This window comes from Mus caroli, unplaced genomic scaffold, assembly GCF_978045245.1.
Source record: "Mus caroli unplaced genomic scaffold, Mus_caroli_1 scaffold_1, whole genome shotgun sequence".
Taxonomy (NCBI): domain Eukaryota; kingdom Metazoa; phylum Chordata; class Mammalia; order Rodentia; family Muridae; genus Mus; species Mus caroli.
In genome coordinates this window covers 92124714-92147955 of record NW_028227256.1, presented here as the reverse complement: position 1 = coordinate 92147955, position 23242 = coordinate 92124714, and the positions used below count along the sequence as shown (strand labels likewise).

Here is a 23242-nt window from a genome sequence, read left to right as displayed (position 1 = left end):
GGATTTTCAACACCATTAGCCAGATAGTGCTCATCACTTGCAAAATAGTGGTCCAGGCTAAGGTCTAACACCTTTGATCTATTATCCTCTGAGGATGGTTTTATTATAATAATTTTAGGAATGGCAGAACTGCATTTCAAAGTTGGGCCATATAAACATTTACTTCAGTGTTGTATATATCTGTGGATGACACCTGGAAAAATATCATGACTATGCTCTCTGTAATATGAAACCAATAATAAATAAATAGATTCTGTTGCTTCATCTTATCAAACTGTGCTTTTGAAATGCCAGGTCCCCCTAAAGAACAAAAGGATACTTAGTTAGAAATGTGGCCATTCTAAAGGATATACTAGCATGTCAAGGACTTTAAGGGTTAAGAAATCACTGTCTACTTTCTTACTCACTTATGAATTTTTATTCTTCCATTATAGATGTTTCACTGTTATCCATCTTTGTTTTCCTGTGTTTTCATTATTATGCTAAAATAGAATTCAATGAAGAAGGTATCTGATGAAGAGTAATTTTAACATATTTAGTTGGGCAAAGCCAAGGAAAGAATGGACAATACATGTGTTTATATTAGGGGAATGATTGAGTTTATGTTTATAATCTATGTGGGAGGGGCAATGCAAAATCTAGAATATCAAGCTTAAAGAAAATTGTTTTAAATGAGGAAGAAGAAGGTTGAAGATTAGTTTCCCATTCCCGAAGATCTTCCTGGGCTCCACAGGGTCTTGAGACTTTTGAAAGATTGGCCAGATGTCAGTGAATAACATTGGCGTGAGACTAAGTGTATAGAACACAGAGTTTATTGTGTGGAGGATGTTAGTCAGATGTCATAGACTAAGACACAATGTGGAAGGATCCTGTACCTACAAATGGCTACCCAGTTCTCAAAGTCTTTATTCTGTTTTGTGTCTAAATTATATCTGCATCAATATTTATGTTTGTTTAGGGATCTCTGGCAGGGCTTTGCTCCTGTCCTGTTACAATGAAGCTAATCTAAACTTTCCCCAATTTCCTGATGAGGAATTCTCACCAAGAACTCTACCTCTGCTCTGAAACTTCTACCAATAGACAGTAAATTCAGATTTCTCTAGATAGAAAACTGCAGTTGTAGGCAATGAATCAGCCATGCACGTTTGCAATCTCTTGGTCTACCTGACTAATTCGGTAACCCAAGTACCTAAAATCTCAAGAAGTCAAGTTTGTTTTTATCCAAGTGAAATGGCTCAAGACCTCTAGAATCCTGTAAGTGATGGAATTTAGGACTTTTGATTGAGAGAATATTTTTTCAAACTTTTGCTTGGAAATCTAAACTCAACATATTTTTATAGCTAACACTAAAATATTTTGTTTTGGTAAGAACAACTTTTAGAGAAATCCTCAAAGAAATACTGTCATTTAAGATCTTATTAAAGGAAAGTAGGGCCTTGGATCCTGCAAAAACCACACTGCCAGTGAGGAATAGCAGAGATCTTTCTTGCAGGTATTCTGAGTGAGTGGCCTAAATGCTGCATGCCTGGCACAAAGAGGAACTCTGAAGAGTAGAGAGAAATGGCCCTTGTATTAACACATAACATCTTATGATCAGTTGACCAATTATAGTTAGTAAGGTAGTTGGCTTATGTGGTCCCAGTTGGTATTATACAAGAGACAAAAGACTAAGATAGGGAATTATTTTCTACTGGTGACAGTGGGCTCATGCTTTTTAGTTGTAGCCACAGTAATCATCTAGGATTGTGTCTTAGGTTTGCTCTCTCTCTCTCTCTCTCTCTCTCTCTCTCTCTCTCTCTCTCTCTCTCTCTCTCTCTCACACACACACACACACACACACACACACACACACACACACACACACACACAGGCACTCACATTCATTACTGCATTCAGAGATTTCAGTCTGAAGCTTGTGCTACAAAGCAGCATTTATCCACTGTATCTGCCGTGTTCATAGTGTTAATACTATATTTGGCCCCAGTCTAAGGTGGTCAAATAAAAAGTCAATAAATCACAGGACATGGTGGTCCTGAAAGGCACTGGGCTGTTCTTGTAGAGTCTTAGATATTTTGGCCTGAAATGTCACAGCTACTTAGAGCAGAACCAGAGTAATAAGGATATGACCTGAACTTCTTACAGTCATGTGTACAAGCACATTTTGTTTCTGAGGCCAAGAGAGCTGTAATAGACGGATATTTGATGCTGAGCTGACCCACTGTGAGAAAGTACTTCTGGCATCCCCCAGCTGTCATTTAGAATGTGAGATCCAGGATGTGGCGTGTCAACTCAAGCCACTTCAGCATATTGTGGCAATGCAGCTGTCACAGAGATACATATGTCTCTTGAGAAAAACACTCAAACTGTTTCAATCATGTGATGAATACAACTGCACAGAGGAAGACAATTTGACTGTGACACTTTTTTCCTATGGCATGGTGTTTATTAGACATGCAGAATAGTGGAGAGCTAACCCCAGAACGTTTTTTGCTTGTTGACTGCCAAACTCTTTATGGAAGCAGATTTCTCTTAGTCCTCATTTGAGAAGAAGAGGAAACATTTGGATGTTGTTCATATTTAAGCTATGAAGTTATAGTGTATGTTCATCAATGTAGGCAAAGTAGATGGAGAATTTGTGGTGCATTTCAGTGGAACAATTGAAAAGGAGAGGTTTTCACTCTTTGGATTTAATATTTTAAACTATTTTTTAAAAACTCAATCTGGTTGCTCTCAGTTTTTCACCAAATTGCTCTACTTGACCTCAAACTAACTAGCAACTTTTCTATCTTCTGGCTCTTTCTTATTCTCTGGTTTCAACTCCTCTGATGACCTTCACTGAAGGGCATACAGTCAGTCATGACAGAGCCCAACTCCACTGCAGTACACTCACTGTACAAACTCACAGCTGACTGTCTCTCTCCTCCTGCTGCTCTTTCTTTTATTAGATATTTTCTTTATTTACATTTCAAGTGCTATCCCGAAAGTCCCCAATATCTCCCCCCCTCCTCCCCAGCCAACCCACTCCAGCTTCCTGGCCCTGGCATTCCCCTGTACTGGGGCATATAATCTTTGCAAGACCAAGGGCCTCTCCTCAAATTGATGGCCCACTAGGCCATGCTCTGCTACATATGCAACTAGAGACACAGCTCTGGGGGTTACTGGTTAGTACATACTGTTACTCCTATTGTTACTCCTATAGGGTTGCAGACCCCTTTAGCTTCTTGGGTACTTTCTCAAGCTCTTTCACTAGGGGCCCTGTGTTCCATTCAATAGATGACTGTGAGCATCACTTCTGTATTTGCCAGGCACTGGCATAGCCTCACAGGAGACAGCTATATTAGGTCCTGTCAGTAAAACCGTTCTGGCATGTGCAATAGTTTCTGGGTTTGGTAGTTGTATATGGGATGGATCTCTGAGTGGGGCAGTCTCTGGATGGTCCTTCCTTCCATGTCAGCTCTGAACTTTGTCTCTGTAACTCCTTCCATGGGTATTTTGTTCCCCATTCTAAGAAGGAACAAAGTATCCACACTTTGGTCTTCCTTGTTCTTGAGTTTCATGTGTTTTGCAAATTGTATCTTGGGTATTCTGAGCTTGTGGGCTAATATCCACTTAAAAGTGAGTACATATTGTGCGAGTTCCTTTGTGATTGGGTTACCTCACTCAGGATGATGCCCTCCAGGTCCATCCATTTGCCTAGGAATTTCATAAATTCATTTTTTTAATAGCTGAGTAGTACTCCATTGTGTAGATGTACCATATTTTCTGTATCCATTCCTCTGTTGAGGGACATCTGGGTTCTTTGCAGCTTCTGGCTATTATAAATAAGGCTGCTATGAACATAGTGGAGCATGTGTTCTTATTACAAGTTGGCACATCTTCTGGGTTTCATCCCAGGAGAGAAATTGCTGGATCTTTCAGTAGTACTTTGTCCAATTTTCTGAGGAACCACCAGACTGATTTCCACAGTGGTTGTACAAGCTTGCAATTTCACCAACAATGGAGGAGTGTTCCTCTTTCTCCAAATCCTTGCCAGCATATTCTGTCACCTGAATTTTTGATCTTACCCATTCTGACTGGTGTGAGGCAGAATCTCAGGGTTGTTTTGATTTGCATTTCCCTGATGATTAAGGATGTTGAACATTTTTTCAGGTGCTTCTCAGCCATTTGGTATTCTTCAGTTGAGAATTCTTTGTTTAGCTCTGCACCCCATTTTTAATAGGGTTATTTGATTTTTTGGAGTTCATCTTCTTGAGTTCTTTATACATAATGGATATTCGTCCCCTATCAGATTTAGGATTGGTAAAGATCCTTTCCCAGTTGGTCAGTGGCCTTTTTGTCTCATTGTCTTTTGCCTTACAGAAGCTTTGCAATTTTATGAGGTCCCATTTGTCAATTTTCATTCTTATAGCACAAGCCCTTGGTGTTCTGTTCAGGAATTTTTTCCCCTGTACCCATATTTTCGAGGCTTTTCCCTACTTCCTCCTGTATACATTTCAGTGTCTCTGGTTTTATGTGGAGTTCCTTGACCCACTTGGACATTTTCGTGTGTATTTTTCTCATTTATTTCAGGCAAAGAAATTGTTTATCTTGTGGTCTTTTATCTCTTAAATTCTGTTTTTCTATGTAGCCTAAACATTTTTCAAACTGAGGTCTTGCATTTGATCTAATCCAAAATTGTTATATCAGAAATGCAAAACATCTTTAAAATGATTACGTTTATTCCTTCTGGATTTCATATATGACTTTTGTTATTCTTTTTTCCATCTTCTCCTTTACTGCTCCCTGTGCCCTGCTGATCTTTCCTGCCAGCATTCTTTCTGCTTTTTTATATTATCATTATGTATGTTGTGACCCACTAAGTTTAACCAGAGCCATATCTTTGTTGTCCATTCATAACTCAAAGACTCTGGACAATTCTTGATGTTCCCACACATTTTTTTCTTTCCTTTCTTTCCTTTCTTTCTTTCTTTCTTTCTTTCTTTCTTTCTTTCTTTCTTTCTTTCTTTCTTTCTTTCTTTCTTTCTTTCTTTCTTTCTTTCTTTTTTGCTTTTTCAAGATAGGGTTTCTCTGTATAGCCCTGGCTGTCCTGGAACTCACTTTGTAGACCAGGCTGGCCTCGAACTCAGAAATCTCCCTGCCTCTGCCTCCTGAGTGCTGGAATTAAAGGCATGTGCCACCACGCCCAGCTGTTCCCATACATCTTAAAGCTTTTCATTAGTATTGAATTTAATTTATCAATTCTTTCAAAGAACAAATATTACCAAAACCACTAAGACATTTCAGATGTATTTGTTAGTTAACAGTTTTAAAGTTTTAATTTGTTTAACAATATTTTAAAAATTTTTGTTTTAATATTTAAGGGGTAACCAATATGACTTTTTGACCCCTTCTGCAACCCAGACTCATTTATTCTTTTTTAAATGTTACATGTGTTATGTGATTATGGGATTTTATGCAAAGAATTTGTCACAAAATATAAAAAATAATAGTCCATGAATCTACCAACAGAAAGATGGTCACAAACATTGTACATGTTCATTGTAAGGCAATACCCCATATTGTCTGTCTTCAGATATTTTCCCATGTAAACCAATCATCAAACAAAGGAGTAGAGATTCTTTGTCATGGAAATATTCCTCTTGAGTAATCACAACAAAAAGCCATTTCGATTACATTGTCTTTGTGAATAGAGCTTTGTTTCACTCTTTTCGAGTTTTATTGTTATGAAATCTGAGCTAATTTTCTCCATCAGCTTATATTCTTTTCCAAAGTGTCTATTGATTAGAAGTTTGTGACTCTAATTGCTGAGTTTTTACTTTATCTGCATAGCTAAAAGAAATCAAATTGTATGAAGATTGTAGTTGTCTTAGTACTTTAAATTCCCATGAATTTCATGATTGGTATATTAAGTTGAACTACATAGTTCACAGGGAAGATGGATAGATATCTCATGACTACTTTTCTGGCTTTTTGAAACTTCCCAAATCCCAAAGCAGTAAGCATTGGACTTTTTTATTTGCTCATTAGTTTTCTTTTATTGTGCCAGATAATTTTCTAGCTCTAGATGTATATTATAGGCAGGAATCTGTTAAATTCTCTTTAAAAAAAAAAAGCAGGTGCTAAACTCAACTTAGACTCATAGTTAAGCATTATGTATGCACATGCTTAATAGTGTGGTTAAACCTTTATAATCAATTGTTACAACACAATGTGGTGTATTGAAATTCACATGTCTGTAATTTATAATTCAGTGAACTATTGCTTCTAATGTATGATTCAGTTCCCTCTACATTCCTGAAGTAAGATATTTAACCTGGTACAGGAATCAGGAGCAGTTATAAGGCCCTCACTCAAAGGATTCACTTAAGTTGATTTTCAATGCAACAAAGTTGCCAAATTCAAATGTTAAGCAGATCTATCATACCACGAATGATAGACAGGAAGATCACAAGTTCAAGGCTAGCAGGGATGCATGGTGAGACATCATTTAAAAAGCAAAACAAAACAAAAGCTTCACACTTATTTAAGAAAATAAACCAATTTTCTTTTATCACTTACCTCCTTACAGTCTCCCTCTCCTGCATCCCCTCTCTCTTGTGATGAAGTATTTCTTTGTAGTTCAGGCAGGCCTTAAACTTAAGATTCTCTTAACTTCACCCAGTATGTGCTCTTTGAAGAATTTGTTTTTTAACTCTCATTTTAAACAGTAGGACTCATAGAACTATGAATAAAATTTATAGACAGATATATAGATGGTTGATTGATACCAATTATAAAATATTACTGTTCTGTAAATTTAGGATTATATTATAATTAATATTTATATTTTCCTCCCAGGTAGTTCTTGAGTGTTTCAGACAATTTTCTGACATTTTGAGAAAGTGCTGTGTCCTATACAGAAACTCTAGGCATGAGCACTCAAGGCTACCTTTTTATTATAACAGTTTTTTTTTTTTCTGGAGTTATTTTACTCACATATTTAAATTAAAAATTTAATGATTTTCATTTATTGATAGGAATACTTAACCATCATTGCAACCAATTTAGGATAATTTTATTATCCTAAAGAAAGTTTCTGTGTATCATCAGCCATTCCCCCAAATCCTCTGTTCCTTGAACTCCAGTTCCTGGCCATGTATAATAAACTTTTTGTTTAAAGAAACAACAGTCCCCTGTACATTTCATATTAATGGAATCACATGCAGTGCATTTTGTAACTTCTGTCTTCTACTTACCATACTTTATAAGAATTGGAATGTGTCATGCAATAGATTAGCATTTTTTTTTATTTTAGGTGGCAGATAACATTCTCTTGTGGTATATACCATACCTCATCTATTCATAGAAAATATAATTGCTTCCATTTTTTGGACCATTAAATAAAATTTGTATCCTAGACACACAGTTTCTAAACTCTTGGGTTCTTGCAGGAGAAGATTCAAAAATAACAATAAATAGGACTTCATTCAGTATGTTTTAGAATAGATGAAAACTAAATCTGAACATAGTCAAGCTGACTTCTGAATATAGCAAGGGACAAATGGGGATTCGTATCAAAGGAGCATAAACAATGAAAATTACTAAGAAACATAATATTGATTTGTTGGGATATGTGCTTAAACTGGACTGTGCAAGGATGGACAGGGACTCTGAAATTGGGGCTTACCTAAGAAGGGGGCTCACAAGAGCCTAAACCTGGGTTCAACAATATAAATAGACTTCAGTCAATTAGGATGACAAACCTCATAATGAGAGTATGTCGAGTGAATGGTTTGTCACACAAGTGCCTGGTTTTATAGTACTATTTTCACTTTGTAGTTTTCTATAACACAAAGCAGTGTATGCTATGAAGCAGTTATCTTTTCAGTTACAGTTCTTATTGTTTCCTTTCTTCACGGGAACATTGTGGGGTATTTTTGTTTTGTTTTTTGTTTTGTTTTTGTTTGTTTGTTTGTTTAATGCATGGCAATGTTTGGCTACTCATGAGCTATTTTATACATGTGCCTTGTGTCTTCAGTGACTCTGTCTGAAAAGGTGAAAAGAGTGGGTAACTAAGATTGAGACCATGAGACTGACATCTGAGCAATAAAGACATGGAAGTGACATTAAAATTTATTAAATTCACATATGATGTAGCAAACTTTTTTTTTGTTTGTTTGGTTTTTTTTTGTTGTTTTGTTTTTCAAGACAGGGTTTCTCTGTATAGCCCTGGCTGTCCTGGAACTCACTTTGTAGACCAGGCTGACCTCGAACTCAGAAATCTGCCTGCCTCTGTTTCCTGAGTGTTGGGATTAAAGGCGTGTGCCACCACTGCCTGGCTCAAAGCAAACTCTTATACGCTGTCTTATAGCCTGGCAAATTTCAGTTGTCAAACACAATTAGACGATTTCCTGTAGTCCCCTTGTGCAGTAAATATGCAGCAGTAGCATGCCTAGAGACTTACAAATCTTTGCAAAATACATGGGACTTTCACTCAACCAAAATGCTCTTCTCCTTTTACATCCTCATGAGTAGTTCTTTATTGAGTAAGAAATTAATTCAGAGGACAGCAGAATGAAAAGTGAGCATTTCTGTCATCTTCTAATCCTTTATAAAAACTATAAACACAGAGCATTATGCTTAAAGAGAGCCCCTTCAGACAGGAAACTTTAAAGTTGGGAAAAGTTTGTAAAACTTGTGGATTTTGCTGGTCAGAACTTTGCAAACTTGAAAAGTATAAGGATCACATTTGTTGGTCTCTGTTCCTCTTGAAATAGATTTCAGACAAGCTCCATTCTTTGAGCTTCAGGTAACCTGACCTACTGAACTGAGATGTGCTCTATCATTTGTAAACAGTACTTTTGCATCAAATTGAAATCATCAGCCTTTAAAAGCCATTTAAGCACTGTTTCCAGAGTAAGGTTAACTCTTGTGGGGAAAGCCTCCTTCTGATAGCTGCAAGCATGACCTCAAAGTGGCTTCTTGGACCAAATGTTTATAAGAAAGAAACATTTACATGGATAAGTACTTTGTTCATTTCCCCAAAACTAACCTCCTGTTACTAAATCGTTGGGTGGTTTAACCCCCACAACTCCCTTCCTCTTTCTTTATAGGACTCCATATCTCCATGTAAGTGGTTGGCTTTTACTTCCTTTTAGTCCTGGGAGGAAAATGCATGGTTTATCATGTATTTCATGATTTTTTTTGTGTGTATCAAAAGGACATTACATAAATGTCACTGAGGAGGTATTTTAGACTCAACCCCTTTTATCTCAAATGATGGGTCCAGTATTTCACTTTTTTTCTTTAATTTCAGTTTCAGTTATGTACTCAGTTTTTTCCACGATGTAAATTGAGTTAAAGGGCTCACAGAACTTGTCGTATGATATGACATCTTTCTAAATATCACTACTGATTCCATTTGCTAGCTTCAAATTTTAAGTATTATTTTTTAAATACCCAAAACATTTTGTTAAGTACAATTAGAAACTGTTTATAGATGATGGCTTTAAAAATACCCCCTTCATCAATATCTTTCTATCCTAGTGATGATCTGAGCCTTCAATGTCGCTTGTACAAATTCAATTTAATACTTCTCAGAATCGATATATATCTATAGATAAATACATATGTCTATAGATATAGATATAGATTATATATATATATGTAGAATAGGTATATGAATGGTACAGTTTTATATATATATATATATATATATATATATATATATATGTATATGCAGATAGTCCTTCTGGATATTTTTGCTTCAATCTCTCTCACTTTTCAGCAAGATTTTACTGTATCAGGTTAATAATTAAAGTTTCATACATATGTACCTTTATTCTATAAACCCCTCCTCACTTTCCTCTAACCACACTTATCAAGTTCATAGATGCTATTATGTATAAATAGATATGTATTTAGTGTTGAGCACTTGTCATTAGATAACCAAGAAGTCTCATCTCTGTGGAAGACAAATTCTCCCCATCAAAGAAGTTGCTAACTATCTCTAAGTCTTCATCAATAAACAGAGCCCTGTGAAATTCCTCCCATCCATATTGGTATATAAACTGGTATCAACATTGGGTCTTTTTTAGATAACCATATGATTGGGATTTCATGGTTGCAACTCCCCTGTCATTTATAGAAGATATAAGTTTATAGCAATCTTGGTCCTCTGGCTCTTGCAATCTTTCCACCCTCTGTATGTGATTTTAACTGTGCCTTAGAAATAAAAGTTGTGTTATAGATAGAACAATTGTGTCTGAATACTCCTGTTCAGTTGTTCTCTGCATTTTCCAGTTATGGATTTCTATAACAGTCTGTATGTTGTAAAAGAAGTTTCTTGTATGACAGGTGAAAGCTACACTAGCTGTGGGTATAAGGAAGTAGTTAGAATGCAGTTAGGGTTTACTCTTGTTGAAGAAAGTGGCAGTAGTTAGTTCTCCTTTACAACATAGCACCTCCATGCTCCATCCATTTCCTTCCTGCAAAGTAAGAAACAGTTAATTTTTAGAGGTTTTTATGCAATGTTTATTTAATATTGAAAAATAGTTTTGAAGTTTAATGGTATTTTTCATATGGAGAAGTATTTTATATCTCTCTTGTTTTGCAGACATGTACTGAAACTGGGTTGGATTTTTTTCAGAGCTGATTATAGCATGTCTTCCAAATTAAATATATATATATAAACATATATATATATATATATATATATTTATGTTCTATATATTTATATATTATATTATTATATAATACAATAATATCACTATAATATAGCATATAAATATATAAAATAATATTTATATGTTACTATATATTTACATATTATATATTTATATATCTATTAAGTATATATATCAGGGTATTATCTTGACATCAATATTCTGAAGAACATTTCTGCCACAGACACTGACCCCATGTTAGAGAGCAGTACCTTCTTCTTCTCTATTATGTAGATATTCTTAAATCTTTAACAGAATAACAATAGAATAACAATAAGAATAACAATAGCTTGTTGGCTGAACAAATCAGGCAGAATATTTTTCTTCTGGAGCCATGAGCTTAACCACACGTTATACAATACAATAGAATTCATCATGAGATATTATGAACATCATGTGGTAGTTTGAATCTGGGTTTATGAATTAAATTCCAGTAGTTAGAGTAATTCTCTAATAAAATATGAGGCACATGATAAAATACCAAAACTCATTGTGAATAACTACACAAAGCATTTCTACTGACTTCTATCCTAATTGATTTCCAAGGGCACAGAACATAACAGAATATGTAATCAACTTGGGCATGAGAAAATTTCCTAGTAACAGCAGAAACAACCTTTGAGAAAGTTTTCTTATAATATTAGTAATAACACAAAACGTCAGGCTAAACAGATAACAGTTACCTAGGCCTTATCATTCCAACTCAGTCTTAACATTTTAGGTAGTCCTTAATATGTTGCTGGTCCTTAACATTGTCTCTAGGCCTTAACAGATCCATATGTAATTTTAAGAGATAATTTCTAAGCATGAAGTTGGATTTGTATATAGGATTGAAAAATAGCTTCCTTCATGACTTGTTGAGAGCAAGCAAATATCGTTCACTATGTGGTAAACACCATGATGGATTCCTTCACATTTACCATTTCTTTCACATCATTGTATCATAAAGTATTCTAAATATTATTGAGTTTCAAACAGGTGATGCAGCTTCTTGTTGTATTGACAGAATTTGGTCATAAATCGAGCCTTTTGTAGCATTTCAGATTTTAGTTTACTTGAAGAACATGGAAATTTTATTGGAAGAAGATTAATAAGATCTTTTGATTATTAAGAACTGACATTTCATAGTTGGACCAGTGAGACCTATGGTACCTACAACATTGTTTTTCCATTCATAAATACATAACTTTCTAAGTAAATATTTGGCATAGCAATATTAAAGGATAGTGTCTTTACATTGTAGTATTAAAACAAAAGGGAAGAAAAAGGTAGACAGAACAAGAAGGGAGGAAGGAAATTGTTTTTGTTTACTTTGTTTGTTGTTGAGGTTCTCTGTGTAGCCTTGGCTGTCTTGGAGCTTGTCCTGTAGACATGCCAGCTTTCTGAGTCCTGGGATTAAAGGTGTGTTCTACCTCCTCCCTGCAGTGATTTTAAAAACTATACTTTGGGTGTGGCTTGCAAGGTTGACACATATTTTCAAGCTACTTATGCAAATGGAATTAAAAAATACACTTCCTTGTTCTTTTGGATTACAATTTGCTTCTGGCAAAGTATCAAATCAGTAATTTTGATTGGCAGATATAGTACCAAGCATGCCATCAAGATGTCTACAGTACCTGCTAAAAGTATTTATCTAAGATTCTAATTTTTTGAATTACACAGACTTTTGTTACTATTTATTTAAATAGTTTTGTTACCAGGATTGCTAGAAGTATTTTAAGGGTTTGAGAGGCTTGATAAAGTTGATATTTATATGGAAAAGCACACTAAAAAAATTTTAAAGTAATGGTCAATTTAAAATATATGTCTTATTAGTCACAATACTTAAGCTAGAATAAATAAGATTTTATGTTCAGGATAGGAACAAATATTTCACAAAGGCAAAAAGCACAGAGGAGCTAGGTATTGAGAATAAATATAAATTAGGGGATGCAAAACAACATAGATTCATTCTCTGTCCCAAAGTGAGAACTGCTAGAGGTAATGGACTGATTCTTTGGGTCTCTGGATTGGTACAGCTGGGGTGACTCTTGTCTTGAAGGGGCAGACACCATACTAACATTTATGATGGGAAAAGAAAGAAAATTTGTTTTGAAAGATGCAGGAGGTCATTTTGGCAACTGGTTGGTAGGAATCTTCTGACAAATTTTATACTCTTACCATGCAGGAACATATAAGCATTTGCCCTGATTTTAAAGATGAAAGATATACTGATACCTTGTGATTGTCATACCTTTTATTTTGAGGCTACTCAACCACCTCCTCCATTCCTCTGTGTCCTACCTCTTTATTTCACACCCATCCAATCTTGGTCCTCATTATAAAACCAACTAACCAACCAACCAACCAATCAATCAAACAAACAAACAAACAAATAAACAAAAAGATATGTGAGCCCAATTTGTGCTATCACCTGCCAAGCATGTCTTATTTTGTCACCTCATAGTTAAATGCTATTTCTATATTGAAGAAGAATAGTAATTTCCTTCATAGGGCCTCCCATTTGTCTAGTCTTGTGTTCTGGACCCCATGTATGGAATTTTATCCCATGGCAATTGTGTCATTATTGCCTTGTTGGGCATGTCTTCCAAGGGCAGTTATTATTGTAAATTCACAAGGCTTACAGTTTAGTAAGATGATTCTAGTAGTCTCTTCTGGTCAGATGAAGGTTACCTTTCAGTTCAACACTACGAAAGCCTGTAGGGCAAAGCTTTGAGATAGTGCCAGCTTGATTGCTCCACGCTTTATAATTCCTCAACAAGAATAGTATTTTATTGTAAAGTTCTCGTGGGTAATCAAGAACAAGGGTATCAGCTTATAGTGTGGAGAGGTTGATGAGATCACAGTAGCCCAGCAACTACAAAATGTAACCCATTCTTTGCACTTGGTCATTTCATTTCTTATCCTTGTTGTGTGTAGTTGGGGGTTGATGCCACCACACTATAAAATGCTTTATGTTAGCTATTTTTATGTGCTTTATGCATATAGTTTAGCAGTCTTGTATAATTTTAGATTTTATCACTTAAATAAGCTTTGAGCTTTAGTTTATCTATCCCATATTTCCTCAACTGGCTTTCCATATACACTTTTACCTTTTCTGTTCTATTATTTCTGGACACCATCAGTTGACTAAATGGGAAAAATTATTATCACTTATATATCTGACAGAGGTATAGCATCTAGACATACATACAAGCAAAAAAAAAGCCCATATTATTTTAAATTAAATAAAAACTTTAAAAAAGAAAACTAGAAAATCATAATAAAATACAAAGTAACACATTAAAAGAAACAATGGGAACTGCCTCTTCATATATGGAAGGCAGGACATATTTCTAAACTTTAGAAATTATAGCAAAAGCAATAAAAATTTTAAAAAAGGAATATATTAAGTATACTGTATTTGATCAAGATACATTTATAGTCACAGGAAATTCACACTCTTCCTCTTTTAGTTGTTTTCACATGACATCATTTTCCTTAAGGAAATGATGTGCCCAAAAGTGCTGGAGATCCCCTTTCCTCTAAAGGTGATTATTATCTGTGGGTTTGTATAATATTCAGGCCAGCAAAATTTGGCAAGTAAGATGGATCTGAGAATTTTGAACTATTTTATTGTTGTTACAAGTTAATATTATGAAATACATTTCACCATGGGAATACATCTTACATACTTAAGCTGAAATTCATGGTCTCACAGAAGGTTCTGGCTAATAAATAATGGGTCACAAAACAAACAAAAGGACAGGAATGTGGGTAAAGGACCTGAATGGAGGACTAAGATGACATAGGAGGGATGAAGAAAAGAGGGTGGGGTAAGAGAAAACAGAAAGCAGCATACATGTATGAAATTACCAGGGAACATTTTTACCAATAAAGAATTTTAAAATATCAAATTATATATAGTGAACTCTATTAATTTATTATAAAAATAGATTTATTTGTCTTAGTGTTTTTTGTTTTGTTGATATAATGCTTTAAATTTTCTCTATTAAAATATGGTTTTATGATTGGAGTTGAAAAGGTCAGTTGACATAATTTGAGTTAAGCATTCATTTGGCTTTTTTTGGGTGTTTGAGAATGGTTTTGTGTAAGCTTGAGGTTGGAGGTCAATGTTGGGTGCTGCTACCATAGGAAAGATGATGAATGAGACTCAAGAATCCACCTCCCTCTGCATACCATGTGAAGGCTGTCATGTGACATCTGACAATCAAATCTGGGTCATTGATGTTATGATTTTCAATGACATTTACATCATTATGTAAATATTCTACTCAGAATATTAGATACAAGTTTATTCCTGATTAATTTGGAATTACATATTCTAGAATAGAATTAACCTATGTTTTCATGTCCCTTAGCTGTTTTTATGGAATAACAAATATATAAGGAGATAAAAGAAAATACAGAAGTATAAAATTTTCTATCTACATATATGCTACTTTTTAGTAATCACTGAAAAGTTTATTCATATTTATACATTGTGTTTGGTACATGATATGATTTTTATAGAATGTGTTCTTGTATATTACTGTGAATTTTCTCTGTTTTACTTTTGTTTTTGTTTCTTCTAGATACTGGCTGACGAACAAAGTTCCTATCAAAAGACCTAGCACAGGTCTCCTCATGTATACACTTGCCACCAGATTCTGTGATGAAATTCACCTTTATGGATTCTGGCCATTTCCCAAGGATCTGAACGGAAAAGCTGTCAAATATCATTACTATGATGACTTAAAATATAGATACTTTTCCAACGCAAGTCCTCACAGGATGCCATTAGAATTTAAAACATTGAATGTGCTACACAATAGAGGAGCTCTAAAACTGACCACAGGAAAGTGCATGAAGCAATAAGGCACACTTGGAAGGATAAAAACTGAACACAGACATTTTTTTTTAAAGATGCTTCTGGAGATTTAGAAACAGGATCCACGAGAAGGCTGGGTTTCAGCCTCCACCATTGACTGAGTAGCTGAAATGGAAGTCTATGTGACTTCACCACCAGCTGATGAAAAACCTGCAAAGTGCTCTGACCATAACATATTCTGACTTCAAGGGTCCTAGTAAGTGCCACTTCCATGAAGAATACAGTTTGAATGTATTATCAGTAGTGTTTACAAGATTCAACAGTGCACTCAACATCAGTTAGCAAAGCAAATGTGTTCATCACTGTGGGGCAGCCACTGTCATGCCAAGCACACTGGAAGAGGAACCCAGGAGCACAACTCAGCCCTTGGGACGTGAAAACATCCTTAATAGAAATAAAGAAGGAGAGAGTTCAAGGGTGACATCCATGACATGAAGCAACTTGAGGAAATGCTTTCAGTCAGGACACTGAGGATGGTCATGTTTACGTTTTGCTTATATTTCTTGTTTGTCTTCTGACATTTATTTTGGTTCGGGTTTGGGTGCTTAGAAATTCATTTGAGATACAGAAATGGGAAACACATGTGAATGAGAAAAATGAACATCAAACAGTCCTTTCTAAAGTCGTTATATTTTTTTAAACAACAGTCACACCAAACTTATGCTTGTTTGTTTGTTTTACTTTGCACAACTCTAAATCTCTGGATTATAGATCAATGGTGTAGTGGGTACCAGCCAAACTATACCACTCGATATTAGTAAACTATTATGAAGGAGTGATATTTGAAAAATGGTAAAAATAGCAGAAAAGTTTCACTCTTGGTACCAAAGATTATATCATGTTCCTACACAGTAAGCCACTCTCCTGTTATAAAGAGAATATATTATTAACATGAACACATTTATATGATGTTAATAGGAAACTCAGCTCTACACAGTTAAAAATTTTCAAATTCAAACATTACTTTTAATTTATTTCTTTGACATTTCATCATAATTTTGTGGAAATCCATGGCCAGGTAAATTGTTGGATTGAAGTAGCTGAAATGAGACTTCTCATTCAGTAAAATCATCTTGGCCATTCAGGTGCAGAGATCAATATGAACCACTTACTATTATTTTAAAATTTCTCTCCACAAAATAAGATGATTAACTGAGTGTTGTTTTCATAACAGATAATTAATTCAAAGCAGTTTAATAATAACACATCAACAACACGTCAAATGAATTCAGTTAACAAGGATTTTTCTATAGTTAAGTACAGTTCCATTATGACTACATTTTTAAAGGAACGTGAACTTACTCATAGAGTGACTTACTGACTTACATACGTGACTGAATTGACTGGTGGCCAGGCTTTCTGTTTCTTTTGAAAGCAGAACTATATTCTCACTTCTGCTTTTGCCTGCAGCAACTTAACATGACTTCCTGTTTCTTGGGGAAGGCAATCAGAAGAAAGCAGAAATGGCATGAAAAATGTGTATGTTTTGTTTTTCTAAGTCAGGCAATCTAAAATGAATGAAGAGCACAGCAAAGGTATACATATATATTTTATATGTATTCATATTATGGGCAAGGATAGTCATGTAGTACAGTTACCAAATTTTTAATATTAGCTGCAGTGTTTTTTAAAACAGTGACAGAATCTCGGGATAAAAATAGCAGTTTCTGAGAATCCATGTATCTATCAGAAAGGAAAAGACAATGGATATGGGCATTTTATAACCAGTATAAATTATCTCAATATACCTTTATCATTAAATTTCATTTCTATTTAGCAATTCAATAAATTTAATAAAAAGTGTTAAATATGTGTTATGTAGATGTTAAATTGAAAGTCTAATACATTGGATGTGTGAATATTGGATAATATATAAAACTTATTTTGAACTCTATGCAGATCTGTGTTCCCACCAACAGGTAACATGAATTCCTTAGAAATCCAGAGGTCACAAGTAAATTCTGGCAAGTAAATACTATCTTGGCACTCATTCAAAGTATGTATCTGAAAGCAGCAGCATACTGTCTTGACTGAAATTTTAAGAAGGAAAAAAAAGATGTGTTTAAACAACATTTTGGCCACAGCAAGCACAGCTCAGCCACTCACTTTTGCACGCATTGATGTCTATCTCTTACATGCATTGAGTAGTGCCTTTTAATGTCTTTGCATTGATTCTTCACCCTCAGCTTTGTGTTTCCTAAATGCTTGCCCAGTTAGAGAAGTGTTCAGTATCAAAAGGGCTTCAGATTTGAGAGATAACTACTTTTGTTCATCTCAGGGAACTTTCAGTACACAAGAATGGATTCAATTAAAGACATTTAGTACTCAAAGAGGAAATATTGTGTGAGATTATTTCATCCTCACACACACACCCTTTCATTTGCCATCACTGCTCAATCCCTATCATGGCTTTCTTACAGGAGGAAGGCAAGGAGAGAATTGAAGACTAACAGTAGAGAAAAGAGTTAGGACTTAACACACATGATGGCATAAGGAATCATAACAACATCAAATTATAAGCATATACTTGAACTACTTGTGATTTCCTTAATATGGTATGCTAGCAGCTTTATTTGTTTTATTTCCTTTTTCTAATGTTTTAATCATGCACTTGGGAATACCCAGGTAGCTGACTGTAAAATATCCCAGTCACTGAGCTAACATGATTGCTACTGTGCTTTTGACATGAACAGACCATGGAAATATTCTCATCATTGCTACTCAGCATAAAGTATACTTAATAAAAAGTTGTTGAAAGAAAATATGAATCAATAATAGATTTTCAGAGCAAATCTAGTGATTCAGCCCACAGGACCAATGAAAGTACTGTGGAAGTTTTCCTCACTTAGAGAAGGTGCTGGGCATTCAAATGTCTTCATGTGTTGTATTTCATACGAACTGTATATCAATTGTTAATGAAAATCTCCACATATATCCTTACAGAAATGCTTTATTCAAGAAATGCTAAGGGTAGTGTACAGACAAGTGAGTTACTCAGTTACTATTCAAGAAAGGGTAAGCAAAGTAATTTATTTATAGTTGTGCCAATTAGTCATAATACATATTATGTGATATTTGGTTCACAGAGTTGTTTTCATGTGATTATTATAAGGACTATCTATAGTTGTGGAAGGGGGATGGAAAAGTTGTGTATAGTTAGCTGGTATCTCTACAAGTTTGAGAGTTTCCCCATTAAATGTTATCAATATACCAAGGTTTTAATAAAAACAAGTAAGGTTAATTATTTGTATTTGATAAACAAACTCCAAATACAACCCATCTAGAAATAGATATTTTATTATATATGTGCTATAAATATATCTATATAGTACAAATAGAAATGTGTGATGCATATATACCATGTTATATATGTATATCTGTGTGTACACACTGATTCTGTAATATGTGCACAGCTAGATGTGTGTTATATTGATATCTTCAGGGTCTGCACTGTGAACTGCCCTGGAGATCATGGCCACTTTAAAAACAAAAGTTCTTTTGAAACTTCATTTACTACTCTGCTTTAAGAAAGACCTACTTTGTAGCTGACTTATATGTTCTTTCCTAGAGAAATAGTAAGCAACTAGTATGTTCAAATCTTTCAAAACAAAAGTGAAGGAAAAAATATCTTCAAGCTGGCAATGTATTTATTTAAATTGCGGTTTTTTGATTGTTGGTCTAGGTTGTGTGTTTCTCTTTTATGTAGCGCCTTTTAAGAAATACTGTTTTTTTGTGTGTGTGTAGGTGAAAGCACAAGTGTTTTTTATGTATATAGCAAGAAGAGAAAAAAAAAGAGTTTACAGATAGCTTTGCTGCATAGGATAATTGCTACTGAGTCTTTCTTATACCATCTGTGGAAAGGAAGGATGAAGCTTACTCTGTAGGTTCATTCTGATCAACAATATCTTCTGTTGTTTGTGCATAGCAATGGACTATTACTGCTTTATCATTTGTACAATTGTAAAATAAATTAAATTACTTGTTTTTCAATATTTTCTCTTATCTTCTATATCTATGCCTTCAACTTCATGACATATGTCAATATGGGGTGACTGCATTTATGGAGGTTTCATTACTGCTTGAGTCTTTTCCAATTTCAGCCTCACAATTAGTTTAAACATTTATTTCAAATGTACTCATGGATGTATAAGTAATTTCAATACCAGCATGAATATCAGGCAGCACTCAAAAGTTTGGGGGTGGAATATTTTCTGTGTGCTTTGGAGTCTGGGACCTTCACTACATAGGTTACTGCAATTGTTTCTAATTCATACTTCCACTAGGTATTATAGCTGAGTCATTTGCCCTCTGGGACTAGAGCATTGTTGACTTTTTATACAGAATTTCCCAGGGCTGCCTGTTAATATGTGACTTCATCTGCAAATTGCTGCCATTTGCTGTTTGCCTCCCAGAAGATGATTTAGAAGGACTATTTACTTAAATCGTTTCCCAGACCTTTCAATAACTTACAAATCTATGTTTTCAGTCATAACCTCTCTATTTGGGAACACACTTTAAAAGTAATTTTATGAGGTACCTTTCAACATTGTACAATTATGAGTCAAATGCTACTAGACACTATCACAGGACTATTAGGAATGGTTGATAAGTCTATATGCCCTTTTTATTTTTTCCTTAAGCTTTCATACCTACATTTACTTTTCAGTATCCATAAATAATGTTCATTCTATCTCTTTCTTTTGGGATAGTCAGTTCACATGCTGAATCCCAGCTCTGATGGTGCGCAACAGCTCACAGAACTATGTGACTTTCAATCAATTCTATAAAACTTCATGATAAAAAAAAAATCTACCTTTGCTGTTAAATACACATACCTTAATGTGTGTTTTAATTTAAAATATATTTGAATGTCTAAATTGTGACTAGAACCTGACATCATTCTTTTCAGTATACAATTAAATGTGCTTTACAAGGGACTAAATGGCATGTCCTCACACTGTTCTAGTGTGCACAGGAAAAATTAAACATTATAATATCCAACAGACTCTGAGGAACAGTAAAATTAAGCAGAAAATAAACTAATATACAAGAGACTGTATTTATAGTAATAACAAACTGAATGAATGCTTATAGTATCTCAAGATTCATTAAGCTAATTTGTGTTTCACCTATCTTGTATTAACAGTTGTTAAACCATCTACCCTTTAGATTCAAATACTTTTCTGAATACACACAGACACACACACACATATATAATAGTATTATTTTTTCATATTTTATAGCATATAATAGCATATAATATATAATCCACAATATATATACATATAATACATAATATATATATATATTAACTTACTCAATTTGAATAAAACTATAAGACCTAGGTACTGCCATCATTTAAATTTGACACATACTAATAAAAAGATTATAAGATGTCTTCAAGGGAACATGACTCAGAAGTAAGAAACTGGGGACATGAACTCATTGACTCTAGGATGCACTCTCTCCTGTATCTTGGGACTATACTCTCTCAGAGCTTCCTCTTCCTCACTAGCAGTGATGCCCTTTTGAAATGTGGTTAGAGAACTTTTTGCAGTAGATGGTGATCAGCACAGAGACACGTAGCTGGTCAATGTGCTCAGAAAAAGATGTTGTGGATTGTTCAACCCTAAATGGGGCAACTGTATTACAATCCTTCATTAGAAGGCTCAGGGATCATTGCATGAAGTGGGGAAGAAGGCTTCTCAGAACCCAAAGCAATGTATGACAACAAGAAAGGAGTTTCTTCTGTAAGATTGCATGGCAGCTGCTCATATTAACTCTCGGTAGTTGTTACAACAAACCTAAGACCTTTTGCAAGCTCAAGCAAGATCAAAGTTCAGTATTCAGAGTAGATGGAGCCACAGAGTCTCACTCCTAGGCAAGCAACTATTGCCTGAGAGCTACTAGGTGATGGCGTGTCAGTGTTCTCTAGTCTAGTTCCCAGTAAGTTGAGTATGCTCCAGTGTCAAGGCCACACCTCCAAGCATACTTCAGCAGCACAAATTAGACTTGAGAGGTAAGTGAGTAAAAGTACATTATGCTTGCTAGGTCAGGAAGTAGAGTTAATGGGAAGTTCTCATATCAGTAGAAGCTTTGTCTCTCTATGTTCCATGACTCAGATATTTAGAAATTTTAACAATTATGGTCTTACTGTCAAGTTCTGATGTTTTGGCCAAAAGTCTACAATCTATGATGTTTGGAGTCCATGGGACCTCACTAGACAACAACCCAGAAGAGATAACTGAGGCTTTTTATGTGTACTGGGTTTTTTATTGGCTAGCTTGTAATGTTTAGTGAGAGCATAACACCCCAAGAGAGGGAAGCAATATTTAAGCTAGCACCATCCCTACACCAATATTTTTGGAGACTCTACTGTAGAAGGTTGACCCATGACTTTTTTGAAAGGCTATTAGTGCTGCCTTTCTCTGCATTCCTCATATTAACTTGCCTTCCCTCCTTCATCCCTGTTCAACCCTCCCGCTTCCATCCTTTTCTTTGTTTTATTTTTACTAGTGAATTCTATCTTGCATCCCTTGAAAACCTCTTGCTTCCATGACTCCTTACTAATTTCCTGATGCCTGTAGGTATTCCATATGAGACAATATATCTGAAGACTCAAAGCTGACATCAACCAATGAGAAGTAAACATGCATCCTTTTGGTTCTGGGATACCTCCCTCAGAGTCATGCTTTCCATTCCCATTCCTTTAACTTTGAAGTTCATAATTTTATTTTTATTAATACTTTAATAATATTGAATTATGTGAATATATCAGTTTGATTGGCATTCATTGGCTGATTGATATCTAGGCTATTGTCACTTTTTAGATATTTCCAATAATAATCAGTTAAATGTTCAATACCTGGAATTCCAAGAGCAAACTTCAATAAAAGTGTTGAATACCAGTATACACAGTTAGTTGTTTATTTTGCTTCCACATTACAAACCTATTATAGCTTACTGATTTTTGATACATTCACCAATACCAAATTTCCAAAGTAGATGTGAAAGTATAATAATCAATGAATTTTTCCCCAAACCCTATTCTATGAATGACAGCATTATAGTTCTCCAAAAAATTCAGAAAATTTATTAACACAATGAAGGAGTTGATATCTGGCAATACCAGGAGCTTCTTTAATTTCAGAAGTCAGATAATTTTAAGTAAGTTGTATTAGCTATGATATTATTTTTGTAGCAGCACATTCTGAAAAGTAATTTTATTATAAGAAGAAAAATGCAAGAAGAGAGTAAATAAGTTCTACTTTTATAATTTGAGAAATAAATTAATAGATAAATGAAATATGTGTGTACCTGTTTTCCTTTGTGTACACTTACATGTGTGTATAAGGGGCTAGTAACTGCTGCACAAACCACTTAGACACCAATCTCAGTCAAACAGGTATGGTTTATTCAAAGCATACTCAGGAGCTGAACTGTGACACCCAACTACAATCCTACAGAGCATTTCAACCTGAAATCCACAAACATCTGTGACAAGCTATTCCACCAATCATGATTTAGGTATAGAGTATTTCCTTAGGAACATGTCATTAAACATTTATCCTGTTCTCTTTGGTTGGGGTATTAAACAGTAGCTGGGGACTTACCTTGCATGTCTCACCTTGCCACCAAGATTTATATGGTCCCTTTTGTCGACTAGGAT

At 34.7% G+C, this 23242-nt stretch overlaps 1 protein-coding gene across 1 annotated transcript in view; it reads left to right on the top strand.

The window, feature by feature from the left end:
* St8sia4 (ST8 alpha-N-acetyl-neuraminide alpha-2,8-sialyltransferase 4) overlaps positions 1-22374 on the top strand; it is a 92477-nt gene extending 70103 nt beyond the window's left edge. Inside the window, exon 5 of the mRNA XM_021170320.2 lies at positions 15278-22374. Within this exon, the coding sequence (XP_021025979.1) occupies positions 15278-15560 (283 nt within the window). The 3' untranslated portion in view covers positions 15561-22374. The remainder of the gene's footprint in view (positions 1-15277) is intronic.
* Positions 22375-23242: the final 868 nt, after the last annotated feature.